Source organism: Solanum dulcamara, chromosome 11, assembly GCF_947179165.1.
Source record: "Solanum dulcamara chromosome 11, daSolDulc1.2, whole genome shotgun sequence".
In the NCBI taxonomy this organism is placed as follows: Eukaryota; Viridiplantae; Streptophyta; class Magnoliopsida; order Solanales; family Solanaceae; genus Solanum; species Solanum dulcamara.
The window spans coordinates 48453865-48470801 of record NC_077247.1 but is presented as its reverse complement, the minus strand read 5'-3'; the positions used below and the strand labels follow the sequence as shown (position 1 = coordinate 48470801).

The 16937-nt window shown below is 33.7% G+C and overlaps 2 protein-coding genes across 3 annotated transcripts; one reads left to right on the top strand and one right to left on the bottom strand.

The window, feature by feature from the left end:
* Window positions 1–6608: 6608 nt before the first annotated feature.
* Window positions 6609–7652, top strand: LOC129873449 (uncharacterized). Its single transcript, XM_055948548.1, has one exon. It carries the CDS (start codon window positions 6798–6800, stop codon window positions 7551–7553), a length of 756 nt encoding a protein of 251 aa, XP_055804523.1. The 5' UTR covers window positions 6609–6797; the 3' UTR covers window positions 7554–7652.
* Window positions 7653–10588: 2936 nt separating this feature from the next.
* On the bottom strand, window positions 10589–16583 carry LOC129873067 (G-type lectin S-receptor-like serine/threonine-protein kinase At4g03230). Of its 2 annotated transcripts, none has more exons than XM_055948068.1 (8): window positions 15066–16583; window positions 14252–14758; window positions 12906–13049; window positions 12622–12785; window positions 12330–12540; window positions 11986–12223; window positions 11766–11907; window positions 10589–11196 (listed from the first exon to the last, which is right to left on the bottom strand). In XM_055948068.1, exons 1-8 carry the CDS (start codon window positions 16384–16386, stop codon window positions 10855–10857), a joined length of 3069 nt encoding a protein of 1022 aa, XP_055804043.1. In that variant the 5' UTR covers window positions 16387–16583; the 3' UTR covers window positions 10589–10854. The 2 variants fall into 2 exon arrangements, with proteins under 2 accessions (XP_055804043.1, XP_055804042.1); XM_055948067.1 differs by having other exon boundaries at window positions 12622–12815; window positions 15066–16581.
* Window positions 16584–16937: the final 354 nt, after the last annotated feature.

Sequence of the window (16937 nt, the reverse complement as noted above, 5' to 3'; positions counted from 1 at the left end):
TATCAGTTCATAACTAATCATTACATAGTTCGAATGATTTTTTTTTCAATAAAACAAATCATTAATTTTGAGGTAATTGGTTTTGAGCTCCAACCAAAGTACCAAACTACTATAACTATTAAGATTATTATCTTTGGCCTATTAATGTCAGGATGTACACATTACACTAGTTTCATATTTCACATGTACATGTTCCCTGGTTACACATGTGATAAGTGGGTATAAGGACCAAAAACATTTAACATGCTCATGCTCTTTTACTAATTGCAACATTAATCATGATTAATATGCATATCATGGAACAATAATCATTTCTTCAAAACAGAGTCAGGAAAATGTACCAACATAAACACATGAATAATGATATTTATTTGTCATAGGTATTATATGTACTCTATCACTTGCAATGGTTAACATATGCATCATATTAGATAAACACATTTCAGAATTTTGTGTCTCAATATGAATTTCAATAAAAAAGGTTAATTTAAATTTTGTGAGTAAAAATTATTATTTTACTTGCAGGAAAAATGTTTTTTTTTTTCATTTATTGTTTTTTGGAGGTAAAGTGGGGACATCTGGAAAATTCTTCCCCAAAATTTGCCATATTCCTCAAAATTATCAGATGTCCTTGAGGGGACAAAAAATTGTCATATTTTATAGCCAAGGTTTATCTATCTATTTAGTTATTTATTAACTATTTGCCTGATGTAACACTACCTTTGTAAGCTATATTCAATTTGTTGGGGTCACAAATTTTGTTATAATTGGCAAGTGATTCCTTACTTCAAATTTTACATGACATTATTTCATAGAGCTTTTTTTAAAAAAAAAAATAATTGGATGGTAGAAAAGAGATAATTGTAAGGATTTCACGTGATTATGAAAACATAAATAATCTAATAATGAATTCTGTCAATTATTCAAGATTGTACAATTACATAATTTTTACATAACATAAACTACAATAATTCAGTCAAGAAAACATACTGAATCCGTCATTTTATTTCTTGACTTAAGTGCGAAAGTGTTCCTTTTTAATTGTTCTTTACTCTTATTTTTATTTATTTTTTTCTCACCCTTTTTTCTTTTTCTGATTTTTTAATGAATAGAATGATGGAGTATACTATTCTCCTTCTAAAGGCAGAGAGAGACGACCCATAATAAATTATATGGGGAGTTACAACTTCTTTTAACCACTCTCCATCACGTAAGAAAAAAGAGTTACAATACGAATTCATTTCTCCATAACATTCAATTAATTTAGCCTTTTAATATTTATGAAACTGACTTTATTACGTGAGCCACAAATAAAACTTACATCCTCCCACTTGGCACACGCTCATTCATGTAATGTTTTAATAACTATTTCAATCATTATGTGCACGTTTAAAGACAAATTTTTATTTTATCGAAAACATCATTCATTGTGATTGAGTAAATAAACTAATGCGAGTCATGGCGTTTGTATATCACCTCTCAATATAATTTCTTCCATTTACTATAATATTAGTATATTGCCCAACACAATCTTTAAATATGTAATGGTCCAATCATAATGCTTAGTATATCTTCATCTAAGTCAGAACATGTTATCGTCATTCTCAGCATAATGTGTACAAGAGAAAACATAGTTGAGACCTTGTGTCAATTGCATAAACATAATGAAATCTTTACATAAAGTTATTCATTGCTATCAATAAGACCTATTCTTTCAACATGTTCAACAAATGTTTTGGGTGGCAATCCTTTCGTCAAAGGATCAACAATCATAAGCTTGGTGCTAATATGTTCAATTGTCACTTTATGTTTCTGGACTTCTTATTTAACAGAAAAGTATTTCAATTTCATATGTTTAGTACCTTTTAAATACTTATCGTTTTTTGAGAAGAAAACAACTGCAGTATTATCACAATAAACTTTCAGCGGTCTGAAAATATTGTCAACTAGTCCAAGTTCTGAAATAAAGTTTCGCAGCCAATTAGCTTGAACTGTGGCCTCAAAGCGTGCCACAAACTTAGCTTTCACAATGAATGCAGCTATAACAGACTACTTCGCACTCTTCCATGATATTGCTCCTTCAGCTAACAAGAACAAATATCAAAATGTGGATTTTCTTGTATCCACACAACTAGCATAATCTGAATCTGGATATCCAATCACATCAAGATGATTAGATCTTCTATAAGTGAGAATATGATTTTTCGTTCCTTGCAAATATCGCAACACTTTCTTTGCAGCCCTCCAATGGTCCATTCCTAGATTACTTTGATAATGACCCAGCATCTCAACAACAAAATTTATGTCTGATCTCGTACATGTTTGGGCATATATTAAGCTCCCAACGATTGATAAATAAGGAATATCTTTCATTTACTTACGTTTCAATTTATTCTTTGCACATTGATTAAGACTAAATTTATCTCCTTTCTGAATTGGATCGGGACTTGATGAGCATTTTTTCATTTGAGCATTTTTTCATTCTAAATCTCTCTAACACTTTATTAATATAAGCCTTTTAAGACAACCCCAACAATCCTTGTGATCTATCCTAGAATATTTCTATTCCAATCACATAGGATGCTTCGCCCATATTTTTCATTTCAAAATTGTTAGAGAGATATTTCTTGATATCATACAACAAATCAATATCATTAGTAGCAAGCAAGATGTCATCAACATACAATACTAACATAATAAACTTACTCCCACTGACCTTTAGATATCTACACTGATCATCGATATTTTTCGTTAAATCCAAAGGTGACAATAGTTTCATTAAATTTAAGATAACATTGTCGGAAAGCTTGTTTAAGTCCGTATATTGACTTCTTAAGTTTACACACCATGTGTTTCTTTTCTTTAATAGAACTCTTCAGGTTGATTCATATAAACTTCTTTCTCTAAATTTTCAGTTAGAAAGGTTGTGTTCACATCCATTTAATGTAGCTCTAAGTCATAATGAGCTACTAAAGCCATTATAATTTTGAGTGAATCTTTTTTATAGATGGGTGAAAATGTCTCCTTGTAGGCTGTAGCCGACATTATCTTTTTGAGTGAAGCCTCTGGCAACAAGTCTGGCCTTGTGACATTCGATGTTGTCAGTTGAGTCTCGTTTGGTCTTAAAAAGCCGTTTACATCCTACTCTTTTGCAACCTTCAGGTAATTTAACAAGGTCCGAAACTTTATTATGTTCCAAAGATTTCAACTCATCTTTCATAGCTTCTATCCATTTATCAAAATTCTTACTTTTAATGGCTTGTAAAATTGAAACTGGATCATTATCAATTTTCAAATCAATTTCATGTTTATGTAGATATATCAAATAATCATCAGAAATAATAGGTCTTTTTTGTCTTTGAGATTTTTTTAATGCTATTTCTTGTGGTTCATCTACAATAGATTCATTAATTATGACTTCATTGTGATTAACATGAGCATTAATTTGTTATTTTTGTTGATTGTTAGTTTCTACAACAATTTTAGGAACAATAATTTTAGAAGAAGTGCATGGTAGAGGAATATGTACCCTAAATTCTTTAATTTTTACATTGCGTGGTTCTTCACTCCCACTAACTTCACCACTCTCAATGAACCTAGCATTTCATGTTTCAACTATTCTCGTACTATGATTTGGATAGTAAGATCTATACCCCTTTAATTTTTCTGGATAACCAATGAAGAAACCACTGATTGTTCTTGAATTCAGTTTCTTTTCTTGTGGCTTATAAACTCTAACTTATGTCGGACAACCCCAAACATGCAAGTGCCTTAAATTAGGTTTTCTACCAGTCCACAGTTTAAAAAGTGTCTTTGAAGCTGCTTTAGAAACCCTATTTAGTAAGTAAACGGCAGTCCTTAAAGCATACATCCACAATGAAAAGAGGTAAAGATGAATTACTCAACATACTCCTAACCATATCCATTAATGTACGATTATGCCTTTCTGCCACACCATTTTGTTTTGGTGTGCCTGACATTGTGTGTTGAGCACATATGCCACGCTTTTTAAGAAATTTAGCAAATGAATCAGGGTGTTGTCTAGTTTCATCATATATTCCATAATACTCACCACTTCTATCTGACCTGATTATTTTCACCTTTTTGTCTAGTCGTCTTTCTACCTCATTGATAAATACCTCTAAAGTATTTATCGCATAGAATTTTTCATGCGACAAAAAAACATATCCATAACGTGAAAAATCATCAGTAAAAGTGATAAAATATTTTTTCTTACTGAAAGATGCGATATCAAAAGGACCACAAATATCAATATGTATAATTTCAAAAAGCTTTGTGCTTTTTGTGGCTCTTTTTTTGTGTGTTTTGTTTGTTTTCCTTTAATACAATCCACACAAATGTTAAGATCTGTGAAATCCAAATTTAAAAGAATTTCATTCTTAACTAATTTTTTCAGTCTTTCTTTGGATATGTGATCTAAGCATTTATGCCACAAGTATGCAAATTGTTCATTCACCAAACTCCGTTTAGTTCCAATATTATGATGTAAATTTAAAAGTGTTTCGGCAAATAAATTATCAAGATTTAAGCTATCACAAAGAGTACAAGTACCAATAAGACGATTTTGCTTAAACAAACTAAAACATCCATTACCGAAATTAAAAGAGTATCCACTCTTATCCAACTTAGACAAAGAAATTAAATTTCTCAAAAGAGAAGTTACATAACAAGTTTCAAATAAATATAAGTGACGCCCAATATCAAGGATCAAACGATAAGTCTCGATAGTTTCAACTAGAGCCTTCACTCTATTTTTCATATACACAATTTTTTCACACTGGTGTATGATTTGTGTTGTAAGGAATCTCTGTATCATATTAGAAAATGAACAGTACAACTAGAGTTAATCTACCAAGTATTAAAAGGAACGTTAGTTAAATTTGATTCGAAACATGTAAAAGCACAAGACTTACCTTTCTTCTCGAATCATGCCTTACGTTTCAGACAATCTTTCTAAAAGTGTCCAGATTTTCCCTAAAAACGACACTTATCATTCTTATATTCCTTGTTACGTACTTGAGATGAGGACTCTTAACATTATGTTGTACTGTTTTTCTTTAACATGCTTCTTTCCTTTCTTTTCAGCTCCTTGATGACTTACAAAGTTGATAGATTGGGTTCCTTGATTCTTCAGTCTTATTTCCTCTTGAACTAGTATTTCGTGCAATTGATGCACATTCCATTTGTCTTTCATGGTGTTGTAGTTAATTTGGAAAGGACCATACTCAGACGGTAATGAGTTGATGATAAATTGTATAAGAAAATTTTGTTCCACTTTCATTCCCAAAGACTTTAGTCTTGTTGTTGTGTTTATCATTTCAATGACATGCTCATGCATGGTACGTGAACCAGCAAACTTCATGGTGGTCAAAGTACCATTAATGTCCCAGCAAGAGAATTATCAGCAGTTTTAGAGGATTCTTATATATTCATAAAGATTTGACCGCTTTGTCGATTAACAAATCTCTTATATGTAATTCCAAGAAATATACGAAACGATAATTTTTTTTTAAAGTCACTGCATATTATGTGTATAATCCCTTTAGGAATGTAGTAGATCAATTAAAAGGTATTTAAATTGCTTTATGAGTCCATCAAGTATAATCACAATAAACTCCAAATAATATATTACATTCATTAAAAACAGAAATATGTAGTTCATATATGATTCTAACAAGTCAGATATTCACTATTAGTCCAAAAAAATCATAAGTAATAAATAAAAGACACGAGAACAACTTGTCAAGTTCATATTTCCGAAACCGTCATCTTTTCAAATTAAAGAAAAACATTACTTTTATGAAAAATTATTAGTTCCTCAACCTGACCCTTAATACCACATGTAAGGATTTCACATGATTATGAAAATATAAATAATCTAATAATGAATCCTATCAAGATTTCAGGATTGTAAAACTACACAATTTTTACATAACATAAACTACAATAACTCAGTCAAGAAAACATACTTGAATCCGTCATGTTATTTCTTGACTTAAGTGTGAAAATGTTCTTTCTTAATTGTTCTTTACTCTTTTCTCTCCCTTTTTCCTTTTTCTGGTTTCTTAATGAATAGAATGACAGAGTACACTATTCTCCTTTTAAAGACAAAGAGAGAGGACCCATAATAAATTGTGTGGAAAGTTATAACTTTTTTTAACCACTTTCCATTACGTAAGGAAAAAAGAGTTACAATACGAATTCATTTCTCTATAACATCCAATTAATTTTAGCCGTTTAATATTTATGAAACTGACTTTATTACGTGAGCCAAAAATAAAGCTTACAATAATGAGAGGGAATATTATAAGAAAGTCAGCAAACTCAGCTATTAATATTCTCGTTATTTGAAAATTTAAGATTCTAATATATTTTGTATATTAAAATTTGACTTGTTATACTACCTAAAACTTAAAAGTAGAAATCGGAAAATAAAATCATGTATTAATAATTACATATGAATTCTAGTCATTAAGCTTTTCTTAATCACTAATATGATGTTAGGAGTATAATTTTTTTTTGGACGAGAAGTTTTTATTCACTTATATTTGTTTTTTTGGGGCCACCCTTTGTACTTATAAGGAAACTATTTCTTCCTTCACATGAATTCTCACTTCATTGACTCATCATTTCTCTTTCGAGTCTTCTCCATTTTCAAATTCTTTCCCAATTATCACCGCCGTCGTCCACCACCATCGCCGCCGCCATAACCACCGTCACATAATGAAGTAACCTGTTAACCCCATTAGAGGTTTTTTTTCTTCTTAGCTACCAAAATGGGTTGTTGTGTTAGCAGTGGTAACAGCAAACTATTACCTCCGACTCTATCCAATTCTTCACAACAGAGTGAAGAAGAAACAGTGAAAGAAGTGCTCTCTGAAACTCCCAGAATAGCAAAATCAAATCTCTACGCTAATGAAAATAGCCCCAAAAAATCCTCACCCATATCGAAATTTCCCAATACTATGGAAGAAATTTACCATAAAAATCACATTATGAAGAAAACCATTACCTCTAATTTCAACCATCCTGATGATCTCTCTGAAGAAGTATCCGAGATCTGCAGCAGTACTCTCAGTGAGGCGGCAACGGTAACAGAGAAGCGATATGCAGCTGAAGATGACGCTACTGAAGTCCGGCAACGGTCACCGGCGAAGTACCGAAACGGTTCTTTTCAGAGAAGTGTTGGAAACTCGCCGGCGAGAAGATCCGATCCATCTCCGGGTCGGGTGAGATCCGGATCCGGAAGGGAATCTCGGGTACCGAGGAAGGATAATGGGGAATGCTCTAGTAGGAGATCGAGGTCACCGGCGATGAGGACGGAGAATGGAGGATACGGGTCGGGTTTAGGGAGGAGCCCATCGGTGAGGAAAACGGGTAAGTCGCCGGGAAGGGTGAGATCCGAATTGGGTGATCGGATCCGGAAGATGGATGAGAGAGATGGAAATGGAGAAAATAAGTGGCCACCGACAAATGGAAATGAATCACTTGAAAATCCACTTGTGTCATTGGAATGTTTCATTTTTCTTTAAATTAATAATTAATGTTGGTAGCTTTAATGTAATCTTTGGTGAAAAGTTGCTATAATATTAGATTTTGACATTAACATGATGCTGTTTATGATTGAGGAACACTGAGCTATTCGCTCTACAAAAGTTTGCGGATTAAATATAGAGGAATCGTTCAGTTGGCCATTCCTCTAAGTGTCTTTCCACTATGTTAAAATAATTCTAAAGTTTACTTGTTTTTTAGTAAATTAAAAATCAATTATATTTTGTTTTGAATAGAAAATGCTTTAATAAATCTCAATTAAATATGGCAAGGAGATGATCAATTTCAAAATCCCACATCAACAACATTGCCATTGCGGCATAAGATGATCTTGTAATGATAATTATTGTACTGAAGCGATTCTTATTTTACAACAATAAATTTAAGATATGAGCAATTTTCAACAGTTATTTTTGATATTCACATTTTTTTTAAAAAAAAAATACAGTTAGTCAGGCGTATTTTCAACATTCAAAAGAAGAATTGGGTATTCACTAAATATTCGTAAGTTTTAGAGAATGATAAAAGGTAGCTAGTTCATTCACGATTCTTTCACTAATTTGGCGGCACTGTCAGTGTCATTTTGAATTGTTTAAACGTGACATTTAACACGTACTTTGATGGATAAGTTTCTGAAATTTTAGAATTTAAAACATAAAATATTAATAACATTGATTTCCCATGCTATAGAAGTATATAGGATACACCTTAAAAAAGTATGCTAGATTTTATTTTGCACGTAATTATGCCTCCAATATATGTAAATAAATATATCAATCAATCATTGATCAGGTTGAAGTCCCAATTAGAACCTGGCGTTGCTTGGATTGGAATATTAGATTAGTTGTCCCCAACAGCCCTCATGGGGTGTCACATTATTACTCTACTCGTAAATACATGTCGTGTGATAATAATATCGGCCACCATTTCTTGGAATATGTGCAAGTTCATCAAAAAAATTAAGCATGTACCGTAAAAACAAAAAAAAATTACAGAGAACTTCAAATATTAGAAATCCTCAATGAGGAAATTACATTACATCAATCGAAGATTCAAATAGCCAACATCAACGTGTTTGAAATTAAGCATAGTTATTTTATTTTAGAAGTCATACATGCGAGACAAATCTAAAAGGTTGGTTGAATGGTTCACGCGATATATAACTGTTGATCGTAACATAACAATAATTCATAAATTTTAAATCTTAAATCAGATTGAAGCCCATGGAATGAAGTTTATCTTTTTTCATGGTTTTTTTTTATGAGAGGGGGTGGAGCGGGGTAAAGTCAAGTATAAATCTTCTTTGACAAAAAAAATATATTTATATTAGATGTTGAACCTTGTTTGACTTTTTTCTGTTTTTACGTCTTTAATAAAAATCCCCACTAGGGTGCGGAATGGTTTGGATCTATGGTCACAGTTTTGGGGATAAAAAGGTAGGTTTAATTGAGAGAGTGCCAACTGTTGTGGGGATTAAAATTGGTAGTAACAGACTTTGAATCGAAGAAGATACACATGCCTTTATGGGCTGCGGTTGTCAGCAGCTTCTTCATTTCCTTCACACATTCTCATGTGGGACTATTCAAAACCACTAATTAGTAGATGTTGATTTCTCAAATCTTGTAAGTTTTCAAAAATTGTACACTTAGACATTAAATTCAAACACGTTACCCCAAAATAGTAGTGTGGTATATTCCGTATCTATATAAGCTAAAGGAAAGTTGATATATGACTAATGCATGAAGACTATATACCTTGTATACGTACTGAAAATTGTTGGACTAAATTGACACTTGTTATTTGGCAAGTTGTATATAAAAGAGCAAAGTGGTAATGAAAGATGCATGTGATGAGAGTACTAAAGGGGAATGGAGGAAATAGGTTGTTGGGATTTAATTTGATAAGATTGTATATTTATGGCTGTAGACAGCTGGTTAGACCAATGTGAAACTTTGACCAAATCTGTGTACATATCCATGGATCTCAACTAAAACTGTTAATATATGTATGTATGGGGTTCACAAGACAGGATTATAAGTACCATATTTATCACAACTACCTTCACTACTTTACAGAATACATTGCTAATATTAACCAAGAAATATTTTGTCATGTGAATGAATGCTCGAACAAAATATCCAAAAAATCTATTGATGCAAGTAGTTGGAGATATAGAATTTAGATAATATTAATCCTAAGTCGAGAATCACAGGCTGCTGATTCACCTTATATTAGGTTCGCTCGATGTGAAACTTAATTATTTCGTCTTTTCCAAATAAATTCGAGAAATCCAACGAATCCCCAATTATGAATTTTTATTAGTTTACACCTCACTAATTTAGAACAGAACATGCAAAATCTCGAATATCCTAAAAATTGTAACACACAAAACTAATACTAATACAATACAATATAAGGGTCCCCATGGAAATGGCAATAGAGACACTATTATTTCTTCGCTCTTCAATAGTAGATGTTTATAGCCGTTAGCAATTGGACTATATAAACAGTGGTCCATATTTTTGCTATTTATTTATACAAAAAAACTCCTGAAAAAGATGAAGCCGTTAGTGTAATTTATCATTTATTGCTATTTGATCATATTATAGATATAATAAACAAAAATAGATTCCCATGTCAATGTAGAAGGCATTTCACCTTGGATCTATATATACCTTGGCACACAAATGTGCCCATACTTATGAAGTTGACTTGGCCTATAGGACCATTTCTGTGTTGCATATTCAATTTTCATGCGTTTTGTTACAAGCTGCAGTCTGCACATTGCAGTGGCGGTTGCAAAATTGAGATATGGAAGGATAATAGTATGGGTCTCATGATTTTATAGTAGTTATTCTACTTGCAACTTTCATGATAAAACAGGGGGGAAAAGACAAACAAATGGTTTTAAATATATGATATGGTTTCATTATTATTAAGATTCTGATACCATGTTAAATTCGAAGCCCAAAAACAATAACAAGGAAAGCAATGTTTTGGGAGAATTTTCACTATCTTCTCATTACCAATACTAAGTATTTATATACCAGAGAATAATTGTCTTTACTGTTAACCCTAACCTATTAGGCCTATAATTAATACTACAATATACAAATTACCATATTTACATTCAATATGTTATACTTGAGATACACATGAAGTTTGTCATTCTACGCACAATGTTGCAGAATCAAATTCACACAAGCTAGCCTTAGAATATGTATTTAACATGTCCGTTATCGTGCAAAATTTACTAGAATATGCTTCATGAATTACAAGTATCTATCGGCCCTGCACATCAGTGATGGTCAATTCATTGTTGGAGCCAGTGTATGAATTATAATAACTATTATTATAATTATAAGAAGAGGAGGAAGATGTGGTAGCTGCTGTTGTGTAATTTTTCCTTGTGACAAAAGCTGGTTGATTAGGTCTTGGAAGAGGCATGCTTTCACTCCCAAGCATAATTATCACATTTGACATGATTGGTCTATCACCTGGATCTTCTTGCACACATAAGAGTGCTATGTTTATGCACTTTACTACTTCAATTTCATTGAATGTATCTACTAGACTTGGGTCCATTATGTCCAATGCCTTATTTTCCATCCACAGTTTCCAAGCCTGTAATTATATTCTGTTTAGTCCATTAAAAAAAGATGGTATTTATATATATATATTTTTCTTCTTATTTGACTGATATTTAATGATATTATTAATATTTTACCCATGTTGGATCCCATTTATTTGCCAAAAAGTCAACAAAGGTGTACTCTTCTGTTTAAAAATTTATTTATTTTAAGAATAATTTTGAAACATTACAAAATCTTTCCATATTTTTAAAACTCATGCCCAACATTCAAACTACATTGTCACATATGTTGGGACGAAAAAAGGTACTTTATACATATATATGTCAATCTTCACATTTCTCATTTTACCTTTAGTGGTGATATGCTCTTGTAGCCACTAGAATGTCATTGACAAAGGGGCGGAGCTAGCTAGCATGGGAAGTAGACGTATAAGATAAAATTCAACGACTTTCATCCAAATCAGGTATATTTGTTGAGAAATCAACTAAATACGTACATATAGTAAACTTTAAAATTTATAAATTTGAATTTTGAATTTGTTTATGTCGTATCATGTTTAAGATCAGATATTGTAAATAGAGAGAGTATTTTGGTACTTACATGACCCAAGAGGTTTGTGTGTTCAAGAAAATCCAAGTTTCTGTTTCCACTAATGATTTCCAGTACAACCACCCCAAAAGCAAAAACATCAGACTTGATTGAAAAAAGTCCTTCCAATGCATATTCTGGTGCAAGATAGCCGCTGCATATATATCACAAGAAATTAATTTGCATGAATAACTAATGAGTACCACAAAACAAGACTTTTCAAAAAACTTACTAAGTTCCGGCAATTATTCGCGTCTTAGCATCAATAGTTTTTCCTTCAAAAATCCTGGCCAAACCAAAATCTGATATTTTGGCATTCATCTCTTCGTCTAATAGAATATTGCTCGTCTTTAGATCCCTATGAATGATACGTAACCTGGAGTCATGGTGTAGATAAACAAGCCCACGAGCAATACCCAATATAATTTCGAAGCGGATATTCCAATCCAACAACGGCCCTACACTGTGATCTAGTAAGACCAAACCAATTCATGAGCAAACACACGCGCTTCATAAAAAGAACAATTGAAGGTAAGAAGCCAATTAAGTTCTCAGGATAAAAGTAAGTAGACTCACTAAATATACGGGTGTCTAAGCTTTTGTTGGGCATGAGTTCATATAATAAGATCTTTTCGTTCTCCTCGATGCAGTAGCCCAAAAGTCTGACTAGATTTCTGTGTTGGAGTTTTCCAATTAGCATTACTTCGTTTTTAAATTCTTCAGCACCTTGACTAGAATGACTTGACAACCTCTTCACTGCCATTTCTAGCCCTTGAGGGAACTTACCCTGTACAATATTAGCTGTAGTTACAAACATGATTTTAAAAATGGTACAAATAAACTATGTACATGTGAGAACCACCACCACCTTATAAACAGGGCCAAATCCACCTTGACCAAGCCTGTTTGCATCTGAGAAGTTGTCCGTAGCGACTAGTATGCTTTCCAAGTTGAAAAATGGGATATCGATCCGTTTCTTATCATCTTCGGTTACCAAATATTTAGATGAACCTCCACTCTCGGACAAGTACTCTATCCCATTCCCCAATATTATTTTTTTAGCTTCTCATTACATAAAGTAAGTTCAAATTTAGCAGCAAATTCACAATATATATCATACATATATATAAAAAAGCTTGTGCTATTTGTTACCTTTCCTTCTTGCAACCTTTTTTCTATGGTACATTACATAGCAAATGATTATAGTTCCAGCAGCTAGACTCACAGAAATAATCAGGGCTTTCAGATTCAAGGATGTTGCCTTCTCTCCACTCCATGCTCCATGTTCTGTATGCTCTGAACCAAAAGAAATTGAAACTTGCTCAGGTGAATAAAATGGAGGATACAACTAAAAGGACTTGTGGGTGGTGATCCACACCTTCTTAGGTATGCAAACAAAGTTCCTCATTGATAGTTGAAAAGGAAAAGAAGCTACATATACAGTGTAGTGAAATTAATCATGGTGTGAGATCTTCTGCGGAAAATTCTACAGGCTTGGCCCAAAGAGGACAATATCACATCATGTTAAGAGTGTCTTTGGGTTGTTTTAGCCCAACAACTAGTATCAAAGCCAATGGCTTGGAGGGATGGGTATGGAGTTGGCAGAGTGATGGTGTGAGACCCGGCTTAGTGTCTTTTCCCATCTACAGGCGGATTTGATACCTTTACCTGTAGCTTTGAAGGTGCACACAAAAGAAGCCAGTAGTTTGGTGACCGTAAATACTCAGTTGATGTGGGTGATAACAGTTAATCTCAAAATTAACCACGAATACCCGATTGGGAGGGAGATTTGGGGTGTGTGAACAAAGTCTCACGTGAAAGAAGAGAAGAAAACAAAGCTACACAAATTGTTAGATACTCTTAATAGTATAGGGCCTTTTGGACAATACTACACAGTGTTAAGAGTACCTTTGGTTTGTTTTAACCCAACAAGTAATAAAAAGAGTCAATGATTTGGTGAGATGGGTATGGATATGGCAAAGTGGTGGCATGGGACACGACTTAGTGTCTTTGCACGTCTATGTGCCGATTTATTACCTTTACCCGTAGCTTTGGAAATGCATATATAAAAAATAAGCCAGTGGGGCTTCAGTAGACATAAATACTAGATTGATATGGGTGACACACATTTAATCTCCAAATAAGCCCATAAGGTGATGAGTCAAGTTAAACTAAGTTGAAGTGGAGATGATTGGGTGTTGAAATAAAGTCTCACATTGATAGCTGAAAAAGGAAAATAAGACATATAAGGTGTAGCGGTGCTCTTAATGGGGTGAGGCCTTTTGAGAAAAACCAAGCAAGTTTGGCTCAAAGTGGACAATATCATGCAATGTTAAGAGTATCTATGGACTGTTTAGCCAACAATCTGTTGAGCTTAATGAATTAAAATCGACATAGCTACTGAAAATAACTTAGAAGACTAACAACTAAAGACTCTGTAGACTTGTAGTCAAGCATGAATTATAAAACAAGGAGACGAGGTTAGTCTTTTAACATACCTCTGGTACAATTTAAAGCTAAATCATCCCATTTGTAGAATTGATTGCATAGACACCTTCTCTGACCTTGTCCCTCCCTGATGTTGCAACTTGAATTTGGCCAATCCACACAATCTGCAGAAGTACTGCATGTAGGCTCTGGTGGTGGTTTCCACATGATCTGTATTTCATTTCTAAATCCACCAGAACTGAGGATTTGTGATTTTCCTTCGTAACACCAGTTTGTACGATGAAAGGGCAATGACTGATTGAGCCATAAAACTTGAGTTTTGGTATCACATGAATTACCAGCATTTTCTGCATGCACTTGTATTACAAATGTTCTGTTTTCCTCAACTATGTCAATGACAGGATACGAGCCATTCAGTGTCCGGAAACGTGCTTCTCCAGTTAAATCATCACAAGAAAAACTATAATACAAAGGATCCCCACAATTTGGTTGACTGCTCAACGGATAAGGTATAATGTTTGAGCCGCAAGGCTTGCAATTTCTCCTTGTTACTGCTCCTGCAAAATGATAATTATGGATATTCTTGTTATGAACCTCAATCATCCTTGTCTTCACGTTATAGTTGAACAAGATATTATTCTACTTAATGATTTACTCACATTTTTCTTTTTTCTTTTTCGCGGGTTGAGGTGGAGAAAATAATTGGCAAAGGAAGGCCTGTTTGGATAAAAAATATCTGTACCAGACTACATAGGTTGTCCAATGAAGAAAAACCTCTATTTGTCTAAAGTTGATACTGATCTTTCTTATAGTATTAATATAAGGTATGGCCTACAAAGTTAGGCAAATTGTGAAAGGAAGTACCAATATCAGTAATTGCTACGCGGACTGAGAGGTTGAAGCCACCGGTATAGTTCTCCCAAAGATTGTTGAGATCACTCGTCCAAATCCAGCAACTAGGTACAGTTCCCGTGCTAGAAGTTTCTCTGTCTGCTGTTGGTTGTTCAAAATATGAATATGCTAGGCACTTACAGTTTCCTAGACACCCCTTTCTGCAATCTTCTTCACTTTTAGCCTCCACATATGGAATGTCTGGCTCCTCAAATTTCATCAAGCGCATATTTAAGAACATGTCGAATTGTGACTTCTTGTTGCAACTACTAACTGACTTTCTCGAACAACCATCAATATAATTCCCAGCCATCCAATCATCTGGAGAAGAAGGGTCAAATCCTGGCAAACACTTGCACAGTGACATAAACCCACTGTTACAAATTCCAAATTTCCCACACTTTTCATACACACCGCATGGATCTTGCGGTTCTGACCACATCTGAAACCACCCTCTACTCTCGTTACTCCAGCCATATAATTGTATTTCCCCTGAGTAATTCATTAGTAGCCTTATGTAATTAAAGACTGACACAGAAGTAATAGTATCAGTCCTTGTGTTATTATAAGAAGTATTGTGAGACTCCCCACTCGAACTGTTTAACATTGACACCACAAAAGAGGGAATTTCCCTGAAACTAAAGGGATTGGCATAAGCAGCAGGAGCAGAGCCTTTCCAGTGGAGGATCGTATTTTGGAATATGGTGTACTCGGAGTTGGCTGCTTGAGTTAGCCGAAACGTGTAATTTCCAGTGCTGGGATCCTTTTGGGTAATCCTCCAAGCATTCAACTTCAATGCAGCGTTCATTTTCATACCAGGAAGGAAGGTGTCAGTGGGGTTGTCAAAACTTTGCCACAATCTCTTGCCTGACATATCATCAAGTAAAACCAAGTTTCCAGAGTCAAAGAGCTTTGCTGTACGCTTAAAAGAAGATGCATTAGCGAGTTGTGTTGAGAAATATGTGTTCCTCGTTGAGTCCAACACTTTGAGATTACCATCGTCATCAATTACAAGTACCAAAATTTTATCTGATATTGGAATTGGTTTGTCCCTATTGGCTACCCACACAATGGTTTTGGGACTCTCCCGGTACCATATGCCAACATAATTTCTAAATTCTCCATCCTCAGATGTAGTGTTAAAGAGTCCAAGCTCGAATATCTGTCCAACTGACACAAGAGTTTCCCTTTTCTCAGATAATATGTTGCTTGAAGTTATGATGTCCCTAGAATCACATTTCAAGTGACTCAAATACACCAAGAATGCAAAAAACAAGACACTAGTAGCCTTCATGTGGCTAGCTAATAAAACAATGGCTATGGAATATTGGTATAAGTACTGAGAATAATATGTGGTGCTGAGACATTCTGTAAGGAATACTCAAACTGGAACCAATAATTCAATATAATTCTAACTCTATTATTGTTTTCCTCCTCCTAGTCAATTAATTTATCAAGTAAACAGACTTTATTTGGTATGGTCTTCCAATTTCCTCATGTCTTGTTATCAAAATGTTTTGGAAAATATGGATAACAACTTCCTTGAAAATCAGAAAAATAATTTTTCTAGTAAAAGCAAAGAAAACAAATTTCGTAAATGGCATTCTATCCTATATACTCCCTACATGGTTGTTTGCTAAGATTATATGCAAATGCTATTAGTTACGATGTTTCTACTTACTTACCAAAACACTAGAAAATAAGTAAGTACATTATGCAGAAGTAAAAGGAGGCAATGCAGAAGTCAAAAAAAGGGGCTGCCTGCCAGCACCCTTTTTTTGACATTGGTTGTTGAATGTATACAATTTGCTGCCAACAACTCTTACACGTTTTTGAAAACGCGTA